Source organism: Harmonia axyridis, chromosome 2, assembly GCF_914767665.1.
Source record: "Harmonia axyridis chromosome 2, icHarAxyr1.1, whole genome shotgun sequence".
Classification (NCBI taxonomy): domain Eukaryota; kingdom Metazoa; phylum Arthropoda; class Insecta; order Coleoptera; family Coccinellidae; genus Harmonia; species Harmonia axyridis.
This window is the reverse complement of record NC_059502.1, coordinates 57,424,278-57,447,003: the sequence shown is the minus strand read 5'-3', so window position 1 is coordinate 57,447,003 and position 22,726 is coordinate 57,424,278. Positions and strand designations below refer to the sequence as shown.

The 22,726-nt window shown below is 34.3% G+C and overlaps 3 protein-coding genes and 1 long non-coding RNA gene across 4 annotated transcripts in view; 1 reads left to right on the top strand and 3 right to left on the bottom strand.

The window, feature by feature from the left end:
- Window positions 1–18,971, top strand: part of LOC123673923 (4-coumarate--CoA ligase 1-like) — a 32,336-nt gene extending 13,365 nt beyond the window's left edge. The window contains exons 2-6 of the mRNA XM_045608691.1: window positions 8,771–8,892; window positions 10,693–11,219; window positions 11,265–11,436; window positions 11,500–11,796; window positions 18,409–18,971. Coding sequence (XP_045464647.1) covers window positions 8,863–8,892; window positions 10,693–11,219; window positions 11,265–11,436; window positions 11,500–11,796; window positions 18,409–18,924 — 1,542 coding nt within the window. The 5' untranslated portion in view covers window positions 8,771–8,862 and the 3' untranslated portion in view covers window positions 18,925–18,971. The remainder of the gene's footprint in view (window positions 1–8,770; window positions 8,893–10,692; window positions 11,220–11,264; window positions 11,437–11,499; window positions 11,797–18,408) is intronic.
- Window positions 645–1,307, bottom strand: LOC123673439. Its single transcript, XM_045607919.1, has one exon. It carries the CDS (start codon window positions 1,305–1,307, stop codon window positions 645–647), a length of 663 nt encoding a protein of 220 aa, XP_045463875.1.
- Window positions 12,643–14,034, bottom strand: LOC123673924. Its single transcript, XR_006746565.1, has 3 exons — window positions 13,479–14,034; window positions 13,029–13,149; window positions 12,643–12,960 (listed from the first exon to the last, which is right to left on the bottom strand). It is a non-coding gene; the product is annotated as an uncharacterized LOC123673924 (long non-coding RNA).
- A 1,857-nt stretch (window positions 18,972–20,828) lies between the features above and the next one.
- LOC123673922 (phospholipase A2 inhibitor-like) lies at window positions 20,829–22,063 on the bottom strand. Its single transcript, XM_045608690.1, has one exon. It carries the CDS (start codon window positions 22,035–22,037, stop codon window positions 20,919–20,921), a length of 1,119 nt encoding a protein of 372 aa, XP_045464646.1. The 5' UTR covers window positions 22,038–22,063; the 3' UTR covers window positions 20,829–20,918.
- Window positions 22,064–22,726: the final 663 nt, after the last annotated feature.

Sequence of the window (22,726 nt, the reverse complement as noted above, 5' to 3'; positions counted from 1 at the left end):
ATGCAGCATACTCTGGATGTTTTTCAGTTAGCGATAGTGAATGTTTAGGGTAAAAATATGGTACTAGTCGTCTAGAGTTATTTGTATTCTTGTAGGAACTATAAAGATGTTGGTTTTTATCAAAAAACAAAAGTAATCTAAATATATACAGACCATAAATAGTCAGTATATTATTTTTCTTGAATATGCCTCTACAAGATTCCCTATATGCTAATCCAAACATATTCCTCAATATTCTTTTTTGTACAACGAAAATTGATCTTAGGTTAGTGCTTCCCCAGCAAATAATACCGTATGACATTATTGATTGTGCATTTGCATAATATATAATTTTGAGAATATTTTCACCTACTTGTTTTTTTACAACTTTTAAACTATAATCGACCGAGCACAGTCTCTTCAGGACATATTCTGTGTGTTCCTCCCATTTAAGCTGTGCATCCAACAATACACCCAAGAATTTGATACCACTGCTAAATTTTACTTCAACATCATTATAATGTAATCTTTGTGTGCAGCAATCCCGAGATCTAGGAGAAAACATTATGCATTCGGTTTTCTTGATGTTCAATGCTAGTTTATTGTGTGCAAACCATTGACTCACATGAATAAGACCATCTGTATATATATATATATAATCGGTTTTAGAACGTCCGGCGACGTTGTCCGATGCCTAACTTCCACTCGTTCCTATCGTTCCATTGGTCCTCTCTTAGATTCCTATCACTCATAGCCTTGGTTATTCCTTCCTTCCATGATTTCTTGGGTCTTCCTCGCTTCCTGCGGTTTGGTGGTATCCAGTGCATGGTCATCCTTGGCAGTCTGTCCACATTCATCCTCTGTACATGTCCATACCACACTAGCTGTTTTCTTTCAATATCTGTTGTCAATGATCCATCCACTTCCATACGCCGCCTGATGTCTTCGTTTCTGACCCTATCTCTTCGGGATACTCTTACAGATCGTCTAAAAACATCCATCTCAGTCGCTTCGAGCTTCCTCCTGTTGTTTTCCGTTATTCTCCATGTTTCTGCGCCATATATTAGAGCGCTCTTGACAAAGGTCTCATAGATGGTGTATTTCTGTTTTCTACCAATATCAGAGCTCCACCATATTCCATTCAAACAGCCTATGGTTCGTCTGGCTTGGGTTATTCTTTTCTTAATTTCCTTGTCTTCTTTTCCTGTTGAGTCACATTCAACCCCCAAGTAAGTATACTCGGTACATGTTTCAATTTCTTCTTTTTCTAACTGAATATTCTGTGGCGGAGCTCCTATTGGCAGGTATTTCGTTTTTTCGGTGTTCATATCTAGACCTCACATTTTATACTCATCGTGCAGTTTTCGAGCCATATATTCCAGATCATCTTTGTCATTCGCTATGAGGACCTGGTCGTCTGCAAACTGGAGAGTGTATAAGCATTTTTCTCCCAAATCGATCCCCATTCCGCTGCACTTTTTCTTCCATTGCTTCAGTGCTCTTGCTACATATATCTTAAATAGTGTCGGGGAGATGCAACATCCCTGGCGTAAACCTCTATCTACGTTAAACTTCCTTGACACGTTGTTACCAATTTTTATTCGTGATGTCGATCCATCATAGAGATTTTTCAGTGCTTTTATTAAAGTATAACTGATATTTGTTTCCTCTAGTGCTTTCCATAACATTTTAACGGGAACTGTATCATACGCCTTCCGCAAATCCACGAACAAAAGGTGAGTTTCCATATTAGTATTTGATCTTTTCTCTATGATTTGTTTCAAACAAAAGACGTTATCCACGCAAGATCTTCCAGCTCGGAAACCTGACTGCTCTTCCTCCTCCTGTTCTCCATATTCAATCTCAATCAAGTCTCGCAGAACTCTCCCATAAAGTCGACCAAGCGTGCTAGTAACCGATATGCCTCTATAGTTCGAACAATCTAATTTATTTCCCTTTTTATGAATTGATGTTATGTGAGCGACCTTCCATTCTTCCGGGATAGGGTTACCGTTTAAGTATTGATTCATACACCAGGCGATCATCTCAAAAAGTTTATCAGACCCGCTCTTGATCAACTCCGCTGGAATCCCTTCCGGGCCTGCAGCGCGACCATTTTTTAAAATTTTCACAGCTCTTTTAATTGTGGCAACATCAATGCTGACGGTTTCGCCGACAATAGATACTTCTGTTGGCGAAGTTGCTAGGTATTGATCTCTATCCTCTGTGAGCAATTTCTCATAGTGTTCAATCCACTTTGTTGTCGGTATAAGTTGGATGTTCGCAGAATTTTTTCCATTAGATCTGATTTTTTTAATAAATTTCCATGACTCTAAACATTTTCTACCACCGATGAGCATGTTGATCTCCTGACATTTTCTATCCCACATTTCTCTCTTTGCATTAGCTATAGTTTGCCTTGTGATTCTCTTTTTTTCCAAATAAAGGTCTTTGTCTTGTTGTAATCGGGTATGGGTCCACCTTTGATACAACCGCTTTTTCTGGGTAATTAGATCTTCTATATCTTTGTTCCACCATATGTTAGTGCTACGGGCTCTTCCCTTTACACCTATTGCTTCCATCGCGGCTTCTTTGATACTCCTCACCAAGTTTTCGTGAACCTCCTCCACAGGCTTCTGCTCCCACTCTGATCTATCCAAGAGCTTTTCATCAAGTCTGCTGCAATATAGTTGTTGTGTGCTCTCATGAGTAAGGCTGTCTAGATTGTAATTTTTCTCATCTATTTTCTCCAGTTCTCCTGCTTGGTCTTTCCTATCGACTTTCGGTGTATATGCATAAGGAAACAATATTTTGGCTCTTACCATGTAATGATCTGATCCACAAGTGACACCCCTATATGCCCTGACATCGTTTATTTGCATTGTATTTACTTGTTTTACGATTACGTAATCAATTACAGATCTCAAGTTCCTGGTGTGTTGTACCCATGTAAATGTATGTATATCTTTGTGTTTATAGAATCCGTTAGTTATCTTCAGTTGATTGTTCTTACACATTTCAATTAACCGTTCTCCATTGTCATTCACATTAAGTTCTCCAAAGGGTCCAACCACACTATCATTGATTTTTCGGCCAATTTGACTGTTGAAATCTCCCAACACTACAAGTTCTCTTGTTTTCCCTATTTTTCCAATTTCTTCATGGACTTGCTCGAAAAACTCCTCCTTCATTGAGATAGGTTCGTCATCAGATATAGCGTATATCCCTAGAATGGTTACTGGTCTCTGATGTATATTGATATTAATGCGAATTATATTTTCACTCAAAAATTCGAAATCTGTTATTTTATTTCTATACTTCTTGTGAATCATTACAGATACTCCCCTCTTTGCTCTTTGATGTTTAGGGACTCCGCTATAAACATGTACATAATTATTTATCACCTCTGTGCCCGTTCCCTTCTTTTTTGTTTCCGTCAGCACCACCAAGTCCATGCTCAAAGTTTGTAATTCCCGAGTGATTTCGTCTTCTTTAGTTCTGATTCCTTGTACATTCCAAGTACCAATGTTCAAAGTCCTTTTTCGTAGCTTTTGTCTTTTACCGTGTGATCCGTCCGTAGTTCCGAGGCGCTTGTTAGGCTTTTTAGCAAGTTGAGTTTTTACGAATAGCAGGGAGCTAGCCTGTTGATAAAACCCTCCTCCTTTATCCGGGCTTGGGACCGGCAGTAGCACCATCGAGCTACTCAATCCACCCGACGGTACTCCAGGCGGAGTTTAAGACCATCTGTTACTGCAGTAATATTGACTCCATCTTGTGTTACCTCTGACGCTTGAGCATCGCCGGCAACGATTACAGTGGTGCAGAGAACGTCAACATCGGAATGTGGAATGGCATCAGGTCGTCTATTCTGATGAATCTCGATTCTCCTTGGGTGCACATGATGGTCGAAGAAGGGTAAGACGACGTCGGGGAGAAAGACGTGAACCTCAGTTCGATGTTGAACGTCATGAACACCGGACAGTAGGCGTTATGGTATGGGGTGCTATTGCACATGCAAGTAGGTCACCTTTAGTCTTTATTCGGGGTAACATGACAGCACTGCGTTACTTTCAAGAAATAGTGAAGCCACATAATCAATCAATCAAATCTTTATTCATCATATGGTCCCCCTTACCTTATCCGATTCGAGAATCCAATATTTCAGCAAGATAAAGCCTGACCTCATGTTGCCAGAGTTAGTTTCAACTTTTTCGAAGCGACCCATGTGAATCTTTTGCCTTGGCCGCCCAGATCTTCCGATATAGAGTATGTTTGGGACATCATGGGTAGAAGGTTTGGAAATTTATCCCAGCCCCCACGGACTTTGGCAGCTCTGAAACATAAAAAACAGGTAGCTTGTGAATCTTGGGATAGTATCCTTCAAGACGAAATAACCATGTTATTGCATCAATGCCGAGACGTATTGGAAAGTGTATAGATAATCGTGGTGGACATATACATTATAGACAAATTTATTAGAAAAAAATGGTAAACCTCTCGTTTTTCTCCAAACTTCAATCAGTTACTGCTTGCTATACCATCTATGTTTTACCAAAAAAAAAAATGAAATTGAAACTGTCCCTTCTGAGTGTTGCAGTTTCTTTGTCAGTAAGTATATATACCTACATAATGGAAACGATTTGGGGCTACATGTTTTCTTTAAAAACCTGGAACTAGTCCATCTATTTCGATCTTGATATCAATACTTCTCCTTCGTGACTGACAAACCATCAAATTGCCTACATAATACTAGAACATGATGAGACTGAATACAGATGAATTATTTAATGTACTTAACCTGTAATTTTCTGTATGAATATACCCCTAAATTACCGTCTCGATAGCACTATGCCACAAGATAACTTCTGGAAAATAGATTCATTCGATGAAATCTTCATCGAAAGAGCATTTCATTTGCCGGAGATTATTGGCAATAATTGTAGAAAGGAGCAAATTTTGAGATGGATTCTACAGAAGGTGAGAAATTTTTTATACGATGTTAGAGATATAAATGAATTCGAAATATCCATCAACAATAGCATTTTTCATCTCGACTGAGTATATGTTGAAAAATAATTTTCGTTTATCTTCATATTGTAGACATTTTTATATTGTTTTCGATTACTTTGGTAGTTCAGAATATCTTTAATTTCGAATGATCCTAACTTGGGAAAAGGCATGAACAGTTCTTCGAAATTCATCAATAGGGGAGAGTGGGTAGAGTTGATACATTTTTTATAAAATTGTTAATAAAAAATTTGTGTTTAACATTTACCAATCCATTTAAGTCAGAGTGAAATTCAAGGACTTCGCTTAAATGTTTAACAATATTAAAAAAACTCAATTGAGGCTAGTGAAGCACGCGTGTTGTTGAAGATCGAATCGTTGAATAATAAAACAAAGAAATTAGTGAAGGAAATTCTTGAGCTGAAAAATAGAGTTGAGTTTCTAGATAGAGATGGTAGAAAGAAAAATTTTATAAACTTCGGCCTCAGTAGAAATTTGAGAGGGGTATTCGCTGCTTTTATCTGTAGTGAAATAAGACAACTGCTATCTGTTAATGTAACTGAATCAGACATCAGTAACATATATCCACTGGGTAAAGCTGATAACACACCAATCAAACTCGAATTGGTGTCCCAATTGAAAAAAATAGAGATTCTTCAGAATTGTAACAAACTAAAAGGCACGAAAGTTTTCATTTCTCATGACCTAACGGAGACACAATAAAGAAGTGAAAATATAATTCTGAGAACGCATTATTGTTCCTTCTGGATCTATTATTTTCATTTATGTATTTATCGAAGTGATTTTAGTTCATGTGAATTTCCGTTGAATTTTGGTAGTAGTTCTCCAAAATATTTAACTGTATTCAAGTCTAAATTTTCATAGGTAGAATGAGATTCTGTAGGTAGTCATTTTATTTTTGAAATTGAGAATATTAACTTAAATTTACTTTTTGATTTCTCTTCTATCTTTTGGGTCAGGGATAGGAAAAACTGGGATTGTTGAAGGAGATTCTCCACTTACTTCTGCTCTTTTGACCTTTAAGAGGTTCTGAACTATGATGAGATCATTCAGTTCTTTTTTATGAAATGCTGCGGAGTTGTTGAATATGCTTCAAATTTGCTGCCGTCATCAGACTGAATTCATCAGATAATGTTTCGTTATCATCGGTTGTGTTTTTGTTTTTTTCTCTCTTCTTTGTATTTTTTTCCTTTTGTCTAGTGGTTACTTGTGATTACCTACTATCTAGATGGTGCTTATGAGGAATTCAATAAAGAAATAAATAAAGCTTCTGGGAGTTCATAAATACTGCTGGAGGATGTTCATTTTTGTCTATTGTTACCATTCGTTTTGAAGGATTTTGATTATGCATACAACACGAAATTCTGCTCGAAGCTTGAAATTGTTATTATAAATATACCTACACGCAAAATCTCATTCACGTACGGAAATAATGGGTTGGTAATTTTTTTTCAATATATTTTTAAGGTTTTCAATGGTTTTTGAAAATTTCCTTCCGTTGGCAAGTTATCGATTTTACTGGATGTACAGGGTGGCAAATTTCGATGTTTTAGCACTACAATTTTTAAACCAGAGGAGATAGACAAAATCTGATACCCCATTCTCGGTCTCTTTTTCTGAGAAACTAACAAGGGTACTATTCATTTTTGGCCACCTTCTTTTGTTTTAGAGTTATAAGCGAAAATTGGAAAAATGGCAATATCGAAAAACATTTATATCTCCGCTAATACTGATGATAGAGCTCTGAAATTAAAACATTATACAGGCACTCTTTTACGTAGAATCCAGTGGCGCGCTTGTCTTTTCAAAAGGGTTTTTAATTACGAAGCTATGACCCAAAGTTAGGTTTTTTCAAATAGGAACACTATATTTCTGTGCCATTATTTGAAAGCTTAATTTTCAAAAATATATAACATCGTATGGTTTGTATCAATATAAATAATAGAAAATGGTCTAAAACCTTTTTTTATCTAAGAGTCCCATTATTTCTATGGTTTCAACTGTTGATGAGCACAGAAAAATTGAGGTTTCTATAATAAGAGCAGTGTCCTTCTGTCAATCTGATTATTTCTGTGCTTTCCACTAATTTCTTCATGATTGGAAAAAAAATTTATAAAATATACCTAATATTTTATAAATTTTTTATCTAAAAATTGATTTGAAAATAACGAAAAGATCTACAACATGTGCACAATGCACAGTCGACACATCTTCTCGATATTTTGCATCGAATTCAATAGATGAATATTATTGAATATTATTTGTGTTCAAGCAACCTAGGAAATTTTCTCCGAGTTATATTTTCGAAACTATTTTTATAAAATATATCTAGATTCGAATTTAGTAGAAATTAGTGAAAAACATAGAAATAATCAGATTGACGGAAGGACACTTCTCTTGTTATAGGAAGCTCAATTTTTCTGTGCTCGTCAACAGTTGAAACCATAGAAATATTGAGACTCTTAGGTAAAAAAAGGTTTTTGACCATTTTCTGTTATTTATTTTAATACCAAACATACGATGTTATATATTTTTGAAATCAGGAAAAATTAAGCTTTCAAAAATGGCACAGAAATATAGTGTTCCCATTTGAAAAAACATAACTTTGGGTTATAGTAATAGTAGTAATAGTAAAGTTTATTCAACATCAAAATTTACATGTTATGTCAAATTATTCACATTATAACATACTCGAACTTAAATATTCTTCTATGCTATAAAAAGAACCGTTAATTAAAAACTCTTTGATGGTTCGATCAAATTCATTCATTGGCAGGGTTTTCATTCTTGATGGGAGGGAATTGTAGAATTTCACCCCCCAGTAGTCAAAAAATTGTTGTGTCCGGGCTAAGCGATGTAATGGTGTTATCAACTGATGTTTTCTTCTTGTATCATGCTCATGCTGATCTTGATTTAAATTCATCGACTTCTTGTGTTGGTGTATATACTTCAAACATTCCCTGATAATTATTGAAGTTACCGTAAGTATTTTTTCTTCTCTGAATGAATTTCTGCAGCTCTCTCTTCTACCCAGTCTTCGTAATTAAAAACCCTTCTGAAAATATGAGTACGCCACTGGGTTCTACGTAAAAAAGTGCCTGTATAATGTTTTAATTTCAGAGCTCTATCATTAGTATTAGCGGAGATATAAATGTTTTTCGATATCGCCATTTTTCCAATTTTCGCTTATAACTCGAAAACAAAAGAAGTTGGCCGAAAACGAATAGTACCCTTGTTAGTTTCTCAGAAAAAGAGACCGAGAATGGGGTATCAGACTTTGTCTATCTCCTCTAGTTTAAAAGTTGTAGTGCTAAAACATCGAAATTTCCCCACCCTGTACATAATCGAAATTAGGGACGGATTCGTCATCAGTGATGAATCGAACCATATCGTTTGAGATGATGTCCTGCTAGAAACTCTGAAATTACAGACACTGGCGAAGTGTATTCGGTGAACGAGCGCTCAAAAATGAAGAAATCACTAACGTGAATTCGATAGAAAACAATAATAGGTACATTCATTATCAAAAGTCTGCTACGCCACTGTATGGGTAAAATATATCAAATTGTAGGTTTTTTCACAACTTCACAGTTAATATTCAAGTAAAGCCATTATTATTGATTATTAATAATAATTATTAATATTGTTATGAAATTGAAAGCAGTATAAGGAGCTTTTGTGCCTTCAATCTTCAGTTGATTGCACTTTTAAATGAACGTATTACCGTTTCTGAAAGCAGTGATCAGATTAAATATTTTTTTAGTTATCACAGAAGCGGAAAATCCACTAATAATCAAGGCATTTGGTGAACTGGACATACGACCATATGGATTAGGCTATGAAATTTTCGAAGCAATGAGAAGATTTCCTCGAAGGATAGCTCAAGTGAGTAGCATTTAATCATGACAATAAGCTATCTTACCATACAAAATATGCACTGACTTGAAATCAGGAGCTTTCGAATACAACTTTGAAGTGTGGATGAATGTTTTCGAGAGAACAAAAAAAATACTGAAAAGTATTTTTCCTACAACTGCTATGAAAAGTATAGTGTGCAACATGTGGATAAAGTTCTTTTCTCGCTCGTGTGTTTGCGACAATCGCCTTTCAGGCTCGTGCCACAAACTTCCACACTCGCGAGAAAAGTTGGACATTCACCACTTGTTGCACAATATACAATTGACCATATTCACCGTCGCCATATTGTTTTGCGACAATACCAACTACCCAGTGTTCCCAACGGAGAAATATTGAGTTTACTAGAAAAATACCGCTAATATCAAAAATATTATCAGCCATAGAGATTATTTTTCCACTGACTATTTCCAAAAATGAAGCGAAGCCTTCATTTATACACTCGGCCACAATTAATTTGTTCAGAAAACCACCTTTCACTAATGTTTTCATTTCCAAAAGGTGAAATTTTTGCAAAATATTGTCCCAAACAAGCCTATCTGACGTAGCAGCCAGAAAAGGTACACATAAACTTCACTTAGAAACTTTATATTGTGGAATTTTTCTAGTAAACTCAATATTTCTTCGTTGGGAACACTGGGTAGTTGGTATTGTCGCATAACAATATGGCGACGATGAATATGGTCAATTCTTTTCACATAGTCCATGTAGTAGCATAGTACTTATACTATGGTAGTCGGTAGTCTAAGCCGTGTACATACATAATAGCATAGTATAGGGAATTCTCTATACTATGATAATAGTTGGGTTGAAAATTTCGTAGGCTAACATAAAAGAAAAATTTCGACAAAATATGATTTTACAATTAAATATAGTTGCCTTCGGGTACGATATAACGATCACACAATTTTTAGAGACCATTTTTATGGCAATATTAATCTTTGGTCTCAAAATAGGTCTCAGTTTCGGCGATAACCCCCTCATCGGCGCTTAATTTCATTCCACGAACATTCTCTTGTGGTCTGAGGCCAGAAAAAGGTGGCTGGGGCCAGATCTGGGGAAAACGGTGGAAGCGGGAATATTCTCAATTCATGCAATTTTGCCATCGTGACACGGTGACATACTGTTTTGTTTTTCAATTATATATTTTTAGTTATTGCAATAATATCTACTCCCATTTCAGTGCTAAATACTAACTTTGGTCAATTGTTTTTAAGTATTATAAGCTGAAACTTGAATAAAACAAAAATAAAAGATTTAAGAAATTATTTTGACTTCTAACAAAATCCATTTTGTCCGTATACTAAGGACAAAATGACAAACTAATAATAGACATAATGACATGCATAATATTAAATGCAAAGTTCGAAAATAAGAAAGTTTTGGTTCTCGATACAGTAGAATACGATGTATGAGCCCAGTGAAAACACCGCATGCAAACGAAAAAAAAAACGTAATTGCAATAAATGCAGGGGCAGTCATCGACATCTTCATTTTTTTGTTAATTTGAAACGGTTCAGTATCGAATTTCTCATCGTCAATGACTTTTTTATTTTTCAATGGCCTTGTTTTCTTTCACCAAAAAGTTTTTTTATCATTGTATAATGTTTCAGTAATTTCTTGTTTCTTCTTCTTGGGTGGATTGGTCTTAATAAGCGTTTAACGAATCGTTTCAACAATTTCAGTATAACACACAAATATTGAACACTTAATCATCACCAAATGAATCATGATCGACTAATCAATTGTCGTTTCATTCGATGTTTGCAGTACATAGTTGACACCGAAGAAGAGCAAACATTCGAAGACCTCCTTCATGACTGCATACGAGTAGCTATCAATTTGAGGGCCGACGAATTATCAGAAGAGGACATTCTTGCCCTCAGTTCCAGCAACCGTAAAGAAACCTGCATACCGTACTTTGCTGCTTTATTTCTTGGTATCAAAGTTAGCGCCTTCGATACTTCCATATCTGTCAAAGATAGAGCTCACCTATTGAAGGAAGCCACACCAAAAGTCATATTCGTGGAAGCAGAGATACTGGCCAGTGTTCAAGAGAGCATAGAAGTTGCTCAAGTTGACACAAAAATTGTAGTAATCGGTGGAGAATCTGGGGAGAATAGTTCATTCGAAGAATATTTACAGGCTTCTGATGATGAGATATCGCAATTCGAACCCGTTAAATTCGAATCAGATAGAAGAACGGCTTCCGTTCTGTTCAGTAGCGGAACAACAGGGTTGCCGAAAGGAATATGCTTATCGCATTATGGCATGTTAAGTCAAGGATTGTTGCTCGTGTAAGAAAGCCTTGATTATTTATTGATTGTCATTACATATAACAGTCTTTCAGGACTATTTGGAAACGTGCCATCCCCAGTGGCTCTGACATTTTCGCAACTTTACTGGATATCTGCTAATGTGTTTCTCATTGGCGCAACTGTTTCCGGCACAGCAAGAGTGATTATGAAAACCTTCAATCCGAACGAGCTGTGGAAAGTTGTGGACAAATATAAGGTAAAAAAATTTGAAATTTAGTTTGGTTTTGACATTTATCCCTATAAACATCGAAATTTACAGATAACTGTAGCTTTCCTTTCGCCATTTCAATGCCTTGACTTCAGTAAATCTTCAAGACCTGAAAGTGTTGACACTTCCAGTTTGCACGCACTGGCCACAGGAGGAGGTCCAATATCCGAGAAGCTGGTTCACAGTTTGAGAGATGTGCTACCGGGAACATTCATAATGCAATTATATGGACAAACGGAGGTGTGTGGAGCATCGACGATGTTTCAGACCAGAAGGATTGATGATCAGCTTTTATTGCATTACAAGCCAGGATCAGTTGGCAGGCCGATGCCTGGTTTTTGGATGAAGGTATTTCATTAGCTATTACAGAATTTTCTTTTTTTTTAGCATCTGAGGTGTACTGTATGCCAATTGGTTAACAGCCTTAGGAATGCTTATAGTTTGAGACCATTACTGAACTCTTAGATGCATTAACCCTGATGTGTCTACTTATACCTGTAAAACTTACAAAAAGGGAGATTTATGTGTCATGAATTGTTTGGTCAGAAAATGTTGACCAACGTTCACTTATCTCCGGTTGAGATGTTCTTTCAACCCATGCACGCAAAAAAATCTATTCTCAAATTGAGTGAATAATAATTGGTTGAAGTATATGATAGATTCATATATAAGCAAGAATATAATAAATTTGGGTCAAGTATACTTTATTCTCCAAATTTAAATATACCAAGTATTCCAAATAAGTATATGATATTCTTCAATTTAATAAAGTCGGTATTATTGGTCCAAAGAAAATTCTTATATTTGCTGTGAGTAAATGACTATACTTGAAATGAGTGGTTGATAAATTTCGTTTGAATATAAAATATTTTCAAGACAAGATATTGAATTCCTCAATTTCAATCATTTCTTCGTTTGAAGGTAGTGAATCATATACTCGAATGAAAGAATTGATATACTCAAACCAAAATTAAGTTAGTGTTGGAATAAGTATGTAATATGGTAAATTCAAAATTAATTTTATGGTTGTTCCGAAGAAACAGTACTTGAAATGAATATTAATTTCAAATCAATTCTTTGAAATTATTCGAAAGAATAAATGCAATTATCTATCCAATCCATTAGATTTCTCAATCAGAATAATAAATAAAATACAGCATATATAAAAAATGAATTTATTTCTCAAATCATCATATAATAAATAAAAACCAACAAATAAACAATATCTACATTGGAAAAAAATTGTATTACATTTAAACAAATACAGGATAAAACATTGTACTACAAAGGATTAAAGGAACATAGTTATCTCCTAAAGAATAAATTATTTAGATGGAGAGAATTCGAGATACATTCTTAAAAGTTCATCTAAATCTATACAACAATTTGGAAACTTTTCGGCTATAATAGATATTCCCCTGATACCAAAAACAAGTTGGGCTTGGCGGTTTGATTCCTCTGTGTTGCTCTATTTTTCTGTTCTTGAATGATTTGTCCAATATCACTTGAGATCTGCAAAGAAAGAAGAAATTCGTGATTAATAAATTTTATCGTGGATTTTTTCGAATGAAAAATACTACCTGGCCCTGAAGAATTATTCCAAAATTGTATCTCACTCATATCGATAGATATCTATTGATTTGCATTTTCATCAGCAAATGATAATGTAACTCCCACTTGTTCATGAACAATTTCCATATTCTGCAAAAGAATCAAATTCAATTAACATTCATCAATTATGAACAGGAAGTTGTATTCAAAAAGTGCATTAATATTTCGAAAATAATTAGAAATCTCTAGAAAATCTTTATAACAGATCCTATTAAATATTAACGCATTTGTTCTGAAAAAGTAAGAATTTTGTTGAAAATATCAATTCAAAAATACCTAAACCTCAAAGAAATAATACAAAGATATCAAGCTGAATTACAATAGTAAAAAACACCAAGAGCATCATAAAAAGGAAAATGAAATCCGAATTAATGAAAAAAAATTAAATTAGTTGAAATTATTTCTCAATAAAAACTTACCTTGAAATGTTCCAATCAAACCCTCCATGTATCCCTAATTCCTAATTAATTTTTGCTCTTTGCAGTATGTATTCAGTATCTAACACTTATAACACAATCAAAACTTCCGTAGACCGATCAGTCCTATCACCTAAATGAGACTGAAGGGGATCGAAAGAGATATTTTCTAATGCAAACTGCACAGAGGGCGCATTTTAGTATATCTTCGAATAATATTCTTAAATCTAGTGGATGAAAGCATTTATATACTTGTATTACGATAAATACTGCCAACAGGTGGATAAGAACGTTTTCATTGGCGCGGCATATCAAACGAGTCGAATCATGTTGACGAAGATGCAGGGAAAAGAACTCGCGTTTCAGTATATTTCGGTATAATATACTCAGATCTAGTACATGCAAATATAATTCAGATTATGAATGGTTTATTCTGAACTGGATCATTTGAATTTTTCAAAAATCAAAACAAATTTTATCACTCATCTTGTTCAAAACGAAATCCGTGATCAAAATATTTTAGTTTTTTTTTTTATTTAAATATTTCACTCATCAAGCACTTGGGTCATTAGACACCAAAGGAATTATTTTTTGTAAAATACATTTATATACATTAAATAATTTTTGGCTTTATATTCTATATCACACATATAACGTAAACTGTTAACGATTATTCCCATGTTGTGTCGGTCACGAGAACCTTGCTCTCTGGGGCAATCCCAGGTGTTTGATTGCTAGTACCTTATCACCTCATCCATTTTTGAATGTTGAAACAAAAGTTATTTCAAAAGACTGGTCAAAATTCAAATAAGATGAAAAATGTGTTTTTCTTATCATTTTTTAGGTTCATGATTGCTCACCAAAATCAATTTCACTTATATTTTTATGTATTATTAACACATCTCAAAAAATCACATAACTTACCTCAATATGGTACCGCTATGACAATTTTTAGCGTCAGAAACTAGATGTATTGTGAAACGGTATATTAACAAATTATCTAGTATGGCCTTTATTGAGTTGGTTAGCTACAATGAACATAAAAAGAAAGATAAAATTCATATTATCTGCTAATTCAATCACAGGGTGGAGTTCAGATGGATTATTCACTCCCCTTCTAACACTCAAACCCTAATATTCAAATATTAAAATGAAATATGTCTCACTATGACGAAATTTTGTCCACAAAATTTCATATTTTCATTTATTATGATTAGTCTCGGACAAGAAAAATGAGCAAATAGGTCTCCAATTCATCTTTGTGACTTGGGCATATTCTAATCATAATTAAAATGTATCACTCGCAATAATTATAATGTGTAAACCAATTCTTCAAAAATATAATTTGGAATGAGTATATTTCAATTTTCATAATGAGTAAATGATATCTTCGAAGTCGCAATATCGTATGTTCAAACAAAATGTAGCAGTATTCTTGAATCAATAGATTTATTCCTTCATTTTGAACACATCATTTACTTGTATGGAGTATTATATATTTCTATGAAGTATATGTATTCGGTATTCTATTTATTCATTCCAAGTATACCAAATTTCTCACTTTACTTTTTCCGATTCAATATATACTTGGATCAAGTTTAATATTTCAAGAATATCCAGTTTCTTGATTTGAGAATAGATTTTTTTCCGTGTGGAAGAGCGGCTTTCCAGAGGTCTCGGAAAATGAATAATGATGTAAATTTACAAAGATGTTATGTGTGAGTCCGGCCCGTCACTTTAATGGACAGGTCTTTTTAGTTTACTTTCTTTCCCTAGGTACAGGATTAGTTTTCTGGGTCAATAAAAGTCGATTAAAATTTTAAAATTAAATATAATAAAGAGAAAAGAAAAATATGCAAAATTACAATATTCACGAAATTGATATATATATTTGACTCAACGGCCAAAAACTTTATGATTAAAATGAAAATAAATCAAATAATTTGACAACTATTGTGTCTAATCCTTCACAATAATATATCTATATGATATATTTAGTTTATTTTTGTCTTGTTATTGTGAAGGATTAGACACAATAGTTGTCAAATTATTTGATTTATATTAAATATCCTTCATCAAGTAGACTCATTAAACTTTTATAATAAAATGAAAATGTTTCAAATAATCTAATAATTCAAACAGAAGAAACAAAATACCGAAATTGTTTACTCAACTTCGAAATTGGGAGAATCGGGACTACTCAAATAAATCTATCTTCATCGAAAAAGTTTTCAAAATCATCAAAACAAAATAAAAATCAAATAGCCAAAAGATTGTTAACTTGCCCCCATCCTGCAGTGCTAGGTGAGTAATTAGGCTTTGCCTAAACCTAGTTTTAATTTCTTTAAACTTTTCACTCGAAACGTGTAATTACTTTTTAATAACTCCACTCCCGATTCGCGCACTCCGAGCGACAAATTCTAAAACTTTATCTCAAAAACTCAACCTTTCTTAGAGTTAAAACAATTCCTTCTTCCTTAAAAACTTAAAATTCCTTCAACTCTCTCTCATCTACTAAACTTCCTTTCTATTTGACTCAACCTTGTTGAAAATTACTCTGATCTTCAAAAGAAATTGTTTTAATCTAAGTCCGGTTTCGCGACCGACGTTCGAATTCTCAACCCTTCTCAATAAGAGACCCTAAGCACTACTGACTTCCTCCTCAAACCTCAACAAAATCGTAACCTCGTACTTATCCAAGACCGCCCCAAAAATTGCCCAAGATACCATGCCAATTAGATCAGTGGTTAGAAAATTTTTTATCCTTCTTCAATTTTTCGTCAACAGACCCCTCCTTCAACCTCGGCTTCAAACTAGATGTTTTCAGACGTCTCAACAAAAACCATACTTCGACTTTGCCTAACGAACTTTTTGCTATGTCATCTGGGAACGATCATAACGGTTCGTCGCATGTATCGAACTCAGATAATTCAAGATTTAGTTAATTCTTTCTTATCCGTGAAAAATATCTCGATTTCACCAACGCAGTGAGACGATAACTAAGAAAAGCAATAATTGAAAAATAAAACATCCTGCTTCTAAGATAAGATCAGTTTACACAAGTCGCGACCGCTCTTTTGAATTGAACGTATATATATATATATATATATATATATATATATATATATATATATATATATATATATATATATATATATATATATATATATATATATATATATATATATATATATATAACTGAATAATGATTCCAATAATTTCAATAATTTTCAAATTTCCGATTTACTAGTTTACTAGTTGCCTAGTTGATTTGAGGAGATCACAAGAGTGTCCTGTCTTTCCCCGAGGTTATATTGGCTTAGATCTAAGTACTTCGTTCTAAGATATCTCAGGAATAGCCAGCGAATGCGTTAAGGAGATTTCAGATGAATCATTATGCTTAAGGATTCATCAAGCCAAGTGGCTTGACATTTTAACCAACTACTTGACTTGAAAATCAAGCTCGTGAAAAATTACATACTTGAGCTTGACTTGACTTGATTTTAGATATTTATTGCTTGACTTGATATCAAGCTACTTCATATTACTGGAGCTTGATATGCACGCGTCGCACGGCATATATTTCTGCAATCTCGCTTAGGCTAGGAACATAGTGAAGCGACCAAGAGGTGCGAAGAGGATAGCAGAAAGGATAGCGGTTCCCGAGAGTAGCGGCGATGACGAGGTGTCAACTCATAGTGAGGCGAACAAGAAATCAAGGCGATAGTCGAGTTTAATTATTATAGAGGAGGTGTTTTATATTTCCGCATGAATATTGCAACAAGTACATTTTGCAAAAATTGAATCTAAATTAATGAAAAACTGGACTAATTTAATTCGCGACCCTATCACTCCCACGGATTAATTTCTTGTTTGTTTAATTTCATCCGCTACAGAATCCCATAAATTGTCCAAAATATATCAATTATGATGTTTAGCATAGTGTTTAATAATATCATACTATATTAATTATTTATCTAGTTAATGTATAAGCAAAATGCCATCAACATAACAATTGTCAAACAGAAGATTTCCACGCCATTACGTAGGAATCATAATCGAAAGTAACCCAAGGAGAATGCATGTCATCGAGGGAAAATAGCGATATACCGGTTTCACCCTCATTAGGGATCATCAGTACCGCATAACTCTACCCAAGATGACAAACAAAAGAAATAGCAGGCACCAGCGTTCAATAAGATGCCTGCTATTTCGTTTGTTTGTTTATATCGCTACTCTCCCTCGATGACATGCATTCTCCTTGGGTTACTTTCGATTATGATTCCTACTTAATGGCGTGGAAATCTTCTGTTTGACAATGGTTATGTTGATGGCATTTTGCTGATTCATTAACCAGATAAATAAATAATATAGTATGATATTATTAAGCACTTGGAAATTTTACTTCTTTTTCTTTTTCTTTGCGATAATTCTGCTCATCAACGTAGCCTCCGAGATGGATGTGGGCCTCATGTAAAACTTTACAGATAATTTTGATGCATTTGAAGGATCCAACCCAACCGGCTTGAGCCGGTCGACAGAAGCCTTTAAGACCTAAAAATTTATGCAGAATATTGTATAATGTCGTTTTTGGAATGCCTAATTTCAAGATGAACGAGGAATCGACAACCTGGTTTTTCGTCAACACCACTGGCGACAGCAGAAATATTCTCATTTGTTTTAGTGAATTTTAACAATTTCAATGCATTGTTGAAGCATGTATCGTTCCATTTTTGGTAATAGCTAAGTGTCTTTTTGTCAAATGTCAAAAGATGATAACTTCAAAAGTGACAGCGGTCCAGTTGGCTGGTTACTCAAAATAAATCTTCTTATTGGAAAACCCTTTATCATCTTGCTGTACGGTTCTTTTGTACAATAAATAACAGTAGTATTCACGGCTTTTTATTTTAAATGACACTTCCTTCAATTGCAGATTGTGAACACAGAAACTGGAGAGCTTCTTGGGCCTAACGAGAATGGAGAACTTCGGATCAAATCGGACTTTTTGATGGTTGGTTACCATCAGAGAGATTGCTCAGAAGCCTACGACGAACACGGATGGTTTAAAACAGGAGATGTCGCCTACTATGATGAGTTCCAGTGCTTTTACATTGTCGATAGAATAAAAGAAATGCTCAAGTTCCGTGGTTGGCACGTACAACCAGTCATGCTTGAAAATGTATTGATGTCGCATCCAGCAGTATCGGGGGCAGTCGTTGTTGGTATACCCGATGAAGAGGATGGGGATCATCCTATGGGTTTGGTTGTACTCAAAGAAGATTTTTTCGATATTGACCCAAAAGTATTAGAGGTTTTTGTTGAGGAGAGAGTTCAGGATCGTCAAAGATTGAGAGCTGGCGTGAAAATAATTGATCATATACCGATCACGAACACTGGAAAAATTAAAAGACTTTTCTTAAAAAACTGCGTCATAAATGGAGAAATATGAAATAATTTCGATTTTTGATTTCGAATTAATAAAAAAGATACATTGTTTATGATTTATTTCTCATCGAATATGCAATTTTCAATCAAAGATATTACAAACAAATTGCCGCTAGCTTTTATAATTTCTGTGCTACAGCTTTACAATTTTCTTGTGCATGAGTAGATCTTGGGTGTCCTCTCCTCTTGGTCTTTCGCTCACGTTTCTGACGTATCCAATTTCTCGATATATTACAAAAAAAGATCTTCAAAACCAAATTACAGAAAAAAATTTTATCTCCCTCAGCACCTACATGATAGACAATCGAGACTGAACTAATGCAAATTGAATAATCAACTCAAATTCGAATTATCACCTTAAAAAAGCTCCACACTGCTCACTCAAGAGTTTTCTGAATAGCAGAAGTAAAAACGTTTCATGTTTCTGGCTAAGTTATTAAGTGTTATATGAAATGACAAAATGATAAGTGTAGTTGCCTGCTTAGGTGGAGTGTAGCATGTAACGTTACAATTGCCCATGAGACTCTAAAGACTAATTTCTAGGGGTGGTTTGGCTTATTTGGCAACAATACTCCTACCCAGTACCCTGGTTTTTACAAATTTAATAAAATTAAAATATAGAATGATCGATCCTTTTCACTCTAAACAAATAATGAAATAGAAACTCAACTTAAATCGGTTTTAAATGAGTTGCTCTGCTATTAGGATGGAACCTCTTCTGTAAATTATTCTCAGCCTTCTGAACACCAGATCTTATCAGGAAGCTATAGTATCCATTCAACGAAGTTGATGTGATTATGCCAGGTATTACGCAGGTACTCTTTCAGATTCAGGAACTAAAGTGGTTTAACATACGTACTATTCCAAATTCTGCATCTCAAGGAAGTACTTCTTGATATTTTTCAATCTCAAAAGAGGTTTCTGTTGTTCCAATCCCACGGGAGGTGCTTTGAGAAAATGAACAACGATATTAGAATATGTTAACTGAATTTACAACTCCTTCTCGGATTTCTAACCAAGAAATTACAAAGAAATCATTACATTTATTATCTAATGAACCTGAGAAGGAGTTTTGTTGAAATTGTTTGACACAAAAAGAATCCTACCAAACCTGAAATACGTTTCGAAAAGATGAATGACTCTAAAAAAAATGACTGTTTCAAATTAAATTTATTCGTTCTGGTAAGATTATTACTTGTCGAATACAAATTTTCATGTCAACACTTACCGAGAATCCCGACACAATTCTAACCGAAAAATTAGATTCCAAATCTCAAATTAAATTAATAATGACTGAAATCTAAATATTAGGTACGTATCCTTGCTGAATTCTCGACAACTATTGAAAATCTCCCAGAAGATTCTATCTAGATGGTACACGATCAACTGATAAATTACCGCGTCTTCGAAAATTTCAGTAGCGTAACATGGACCGAAGCGTGCAAAATCGTTGCAAGCATTAGCATTTCTTCTTTTTCAATCATACCACTCAAATACTATTTGGTTATCAGAGATGACCAAATTAGCTTATTCGGTAAGTGAATTCTGAAAACCATGCTACAATAAGAAATACGAAATGTTTATTCACAAATAAACAGTTAAATCACCCTTAAAAAATTATTCATCCAGACTTTCACGTAATATGTTCTGTGAAACAGAAAGTTTCGTCAAACATCCTTCAGGTTATCGATTAACAAAAAAGAAAATCGATAGCAAGTTTCAGAATAAATCAAATCAATCTAAAACCATCCTCATAAAACGTTACTTATAAGAACAATAATATTGATTCGCTAGCTTATTATTGAAATGAAAACTTTACATATTAATGAAGTTGGTATTTAGTTCTGTTTCACTTCAACATAAACTTCTTTCGATCAACTTCAGAGAAGTGAAAATGAGAGAGAAAAAAAGACTGAATCATTCAAATATATTTCGTTGAAGGTACATTTGACATTTTTTGTCAATATATCAATAATTAAATTAGCCTACATGAATTAATTAATCCAATCTGGCACATGAGTCATCCACATTGGGAACAAGAGCTTTGAGAGTTTTTATGTAGTCATCTGTTAAATCTTCATCAACTCTTTCTACGCAATGTGAAGATGGTTCTTCAGGATAAACACAGTGTGGAATATCATATCTGGAACAAAGTTCATCGGTTATCAATGTACCATTAACTCCATTCAACCAGTCATGTATCCTGTTCAAACAAAGACAATTCCAAGGATTACCATTCAATGAAATTTCATCAACTCTCAACATTTTCAAAAATTCTACCGATAGGTAATTGAGCAAATTTACGTTGAGCGAAACCTTCTTTGCTAAAATACCATTTTGAAAAATGTTCGCATCGATTTGACTTAGTCTGTTATGGCTCAATCCCAGATGTTTCAATTCCTTGAAATTAGCAAAAGCGTCTTCCTCGACGACTTCAATATCGTTGAAGTCCAAAAGAATCTCCTTCAGTCGTGGTGTTTTTGAAAGCGACACCCTGTCAACTCTCTTCAAATTGTTGTTCCTTAAATCTAGAATTTCTATGTTGGTACTATTCTCGAACCAAGTGTTGTTGATTACGTTTAAATCGTTGTTGGCCAAGACTAATTCCTTCAAGGATGGTAAATTAGAGAAAGCAAGATCGGAAATCATGTTTATTTCGTTTTCTCTGAAATTCAATTGTTGTAGAGATGGAATTATGTTGAACACTCCAGCGTTTATTGTCTTTAAGTTGCCATTTTTTATGTGGAGTATTCGAAGGTTAGGATTATCTTGAAAAGCTCCTGGCGAGACCGTTATTATGTCACATCCAAAAAATAATAACTTCTTCAATTTGTCTATGCCATAGATAGATCTAGTACCTATCGTTTTTATTTCTTGATCCAAAACAATGATCTCCTCCGTGGTATTGATGTATTCTTTCGGTACATTACATCCTGTATATGATGGAATCTCGAAAACATGCGGCGGTCCATTGTTTATTCTTGTGGTCAGCATCAGGGAAATATTGTAGAAATTGTTACAATTTTCACAGAGAGATATTTGAAGTAATATAACTAACACTGACGTAATGAAATACAATTGATTGCAATAATTGTAAATTGACAGCATTGCGCACATAGTGGAATATCGCTGATACTACTGTATCAATGGAAGGAAGTTCTTCTATTATTCCTTAACCTTGGTTTGTTCTTCTCGGAATAAAAATCCAGTTTTGCGGTGTACATTTTTCGTCATCTGGCAATGAAACTTACTTCAACTTTGAGGTTGATGAATGAATCGGTGATGCACCAATCAATGAAAATAAGCTTTACTTGCAAAAAATGATGTAATAAATTCGCATTCGCAGATATTATGACTTGTCAGTGGTGAATCGATGTTTTTCGGGGCCCTACGCGTTTACAATCTCTTTTGAAACAATACGAAAAATTCAGAAAAATTAAAAATTGTCCATTATTAGGCTGCTGCCTGAACCTCTCTATGGAAAGGACAGCGAAAAAAATTACTCCGGATAGCTCTGAATAATAAAATGCTCATATTTTCATAAATTTCCGGCAATTTTTTTAAAATCAACGAGACGTTCCTTCGAAAATCTCCAGTTTAATCATTGTAAACGATGTAAATATCTCTGAGCACTGAATATTCTAAAGTTCATAGAGTTAGGTTATAGGTAATTCTTGAGCGAATTTCTCTTATGGTTGGAAAAACTTTTGTGTGCAGGTTCTAGGGATGACATAGCTCATTATGAAAATTTAAAATGGCCATATCTGAAAAATTGTAATGGAAAAAAGTGATCCTTGCGACCTCAA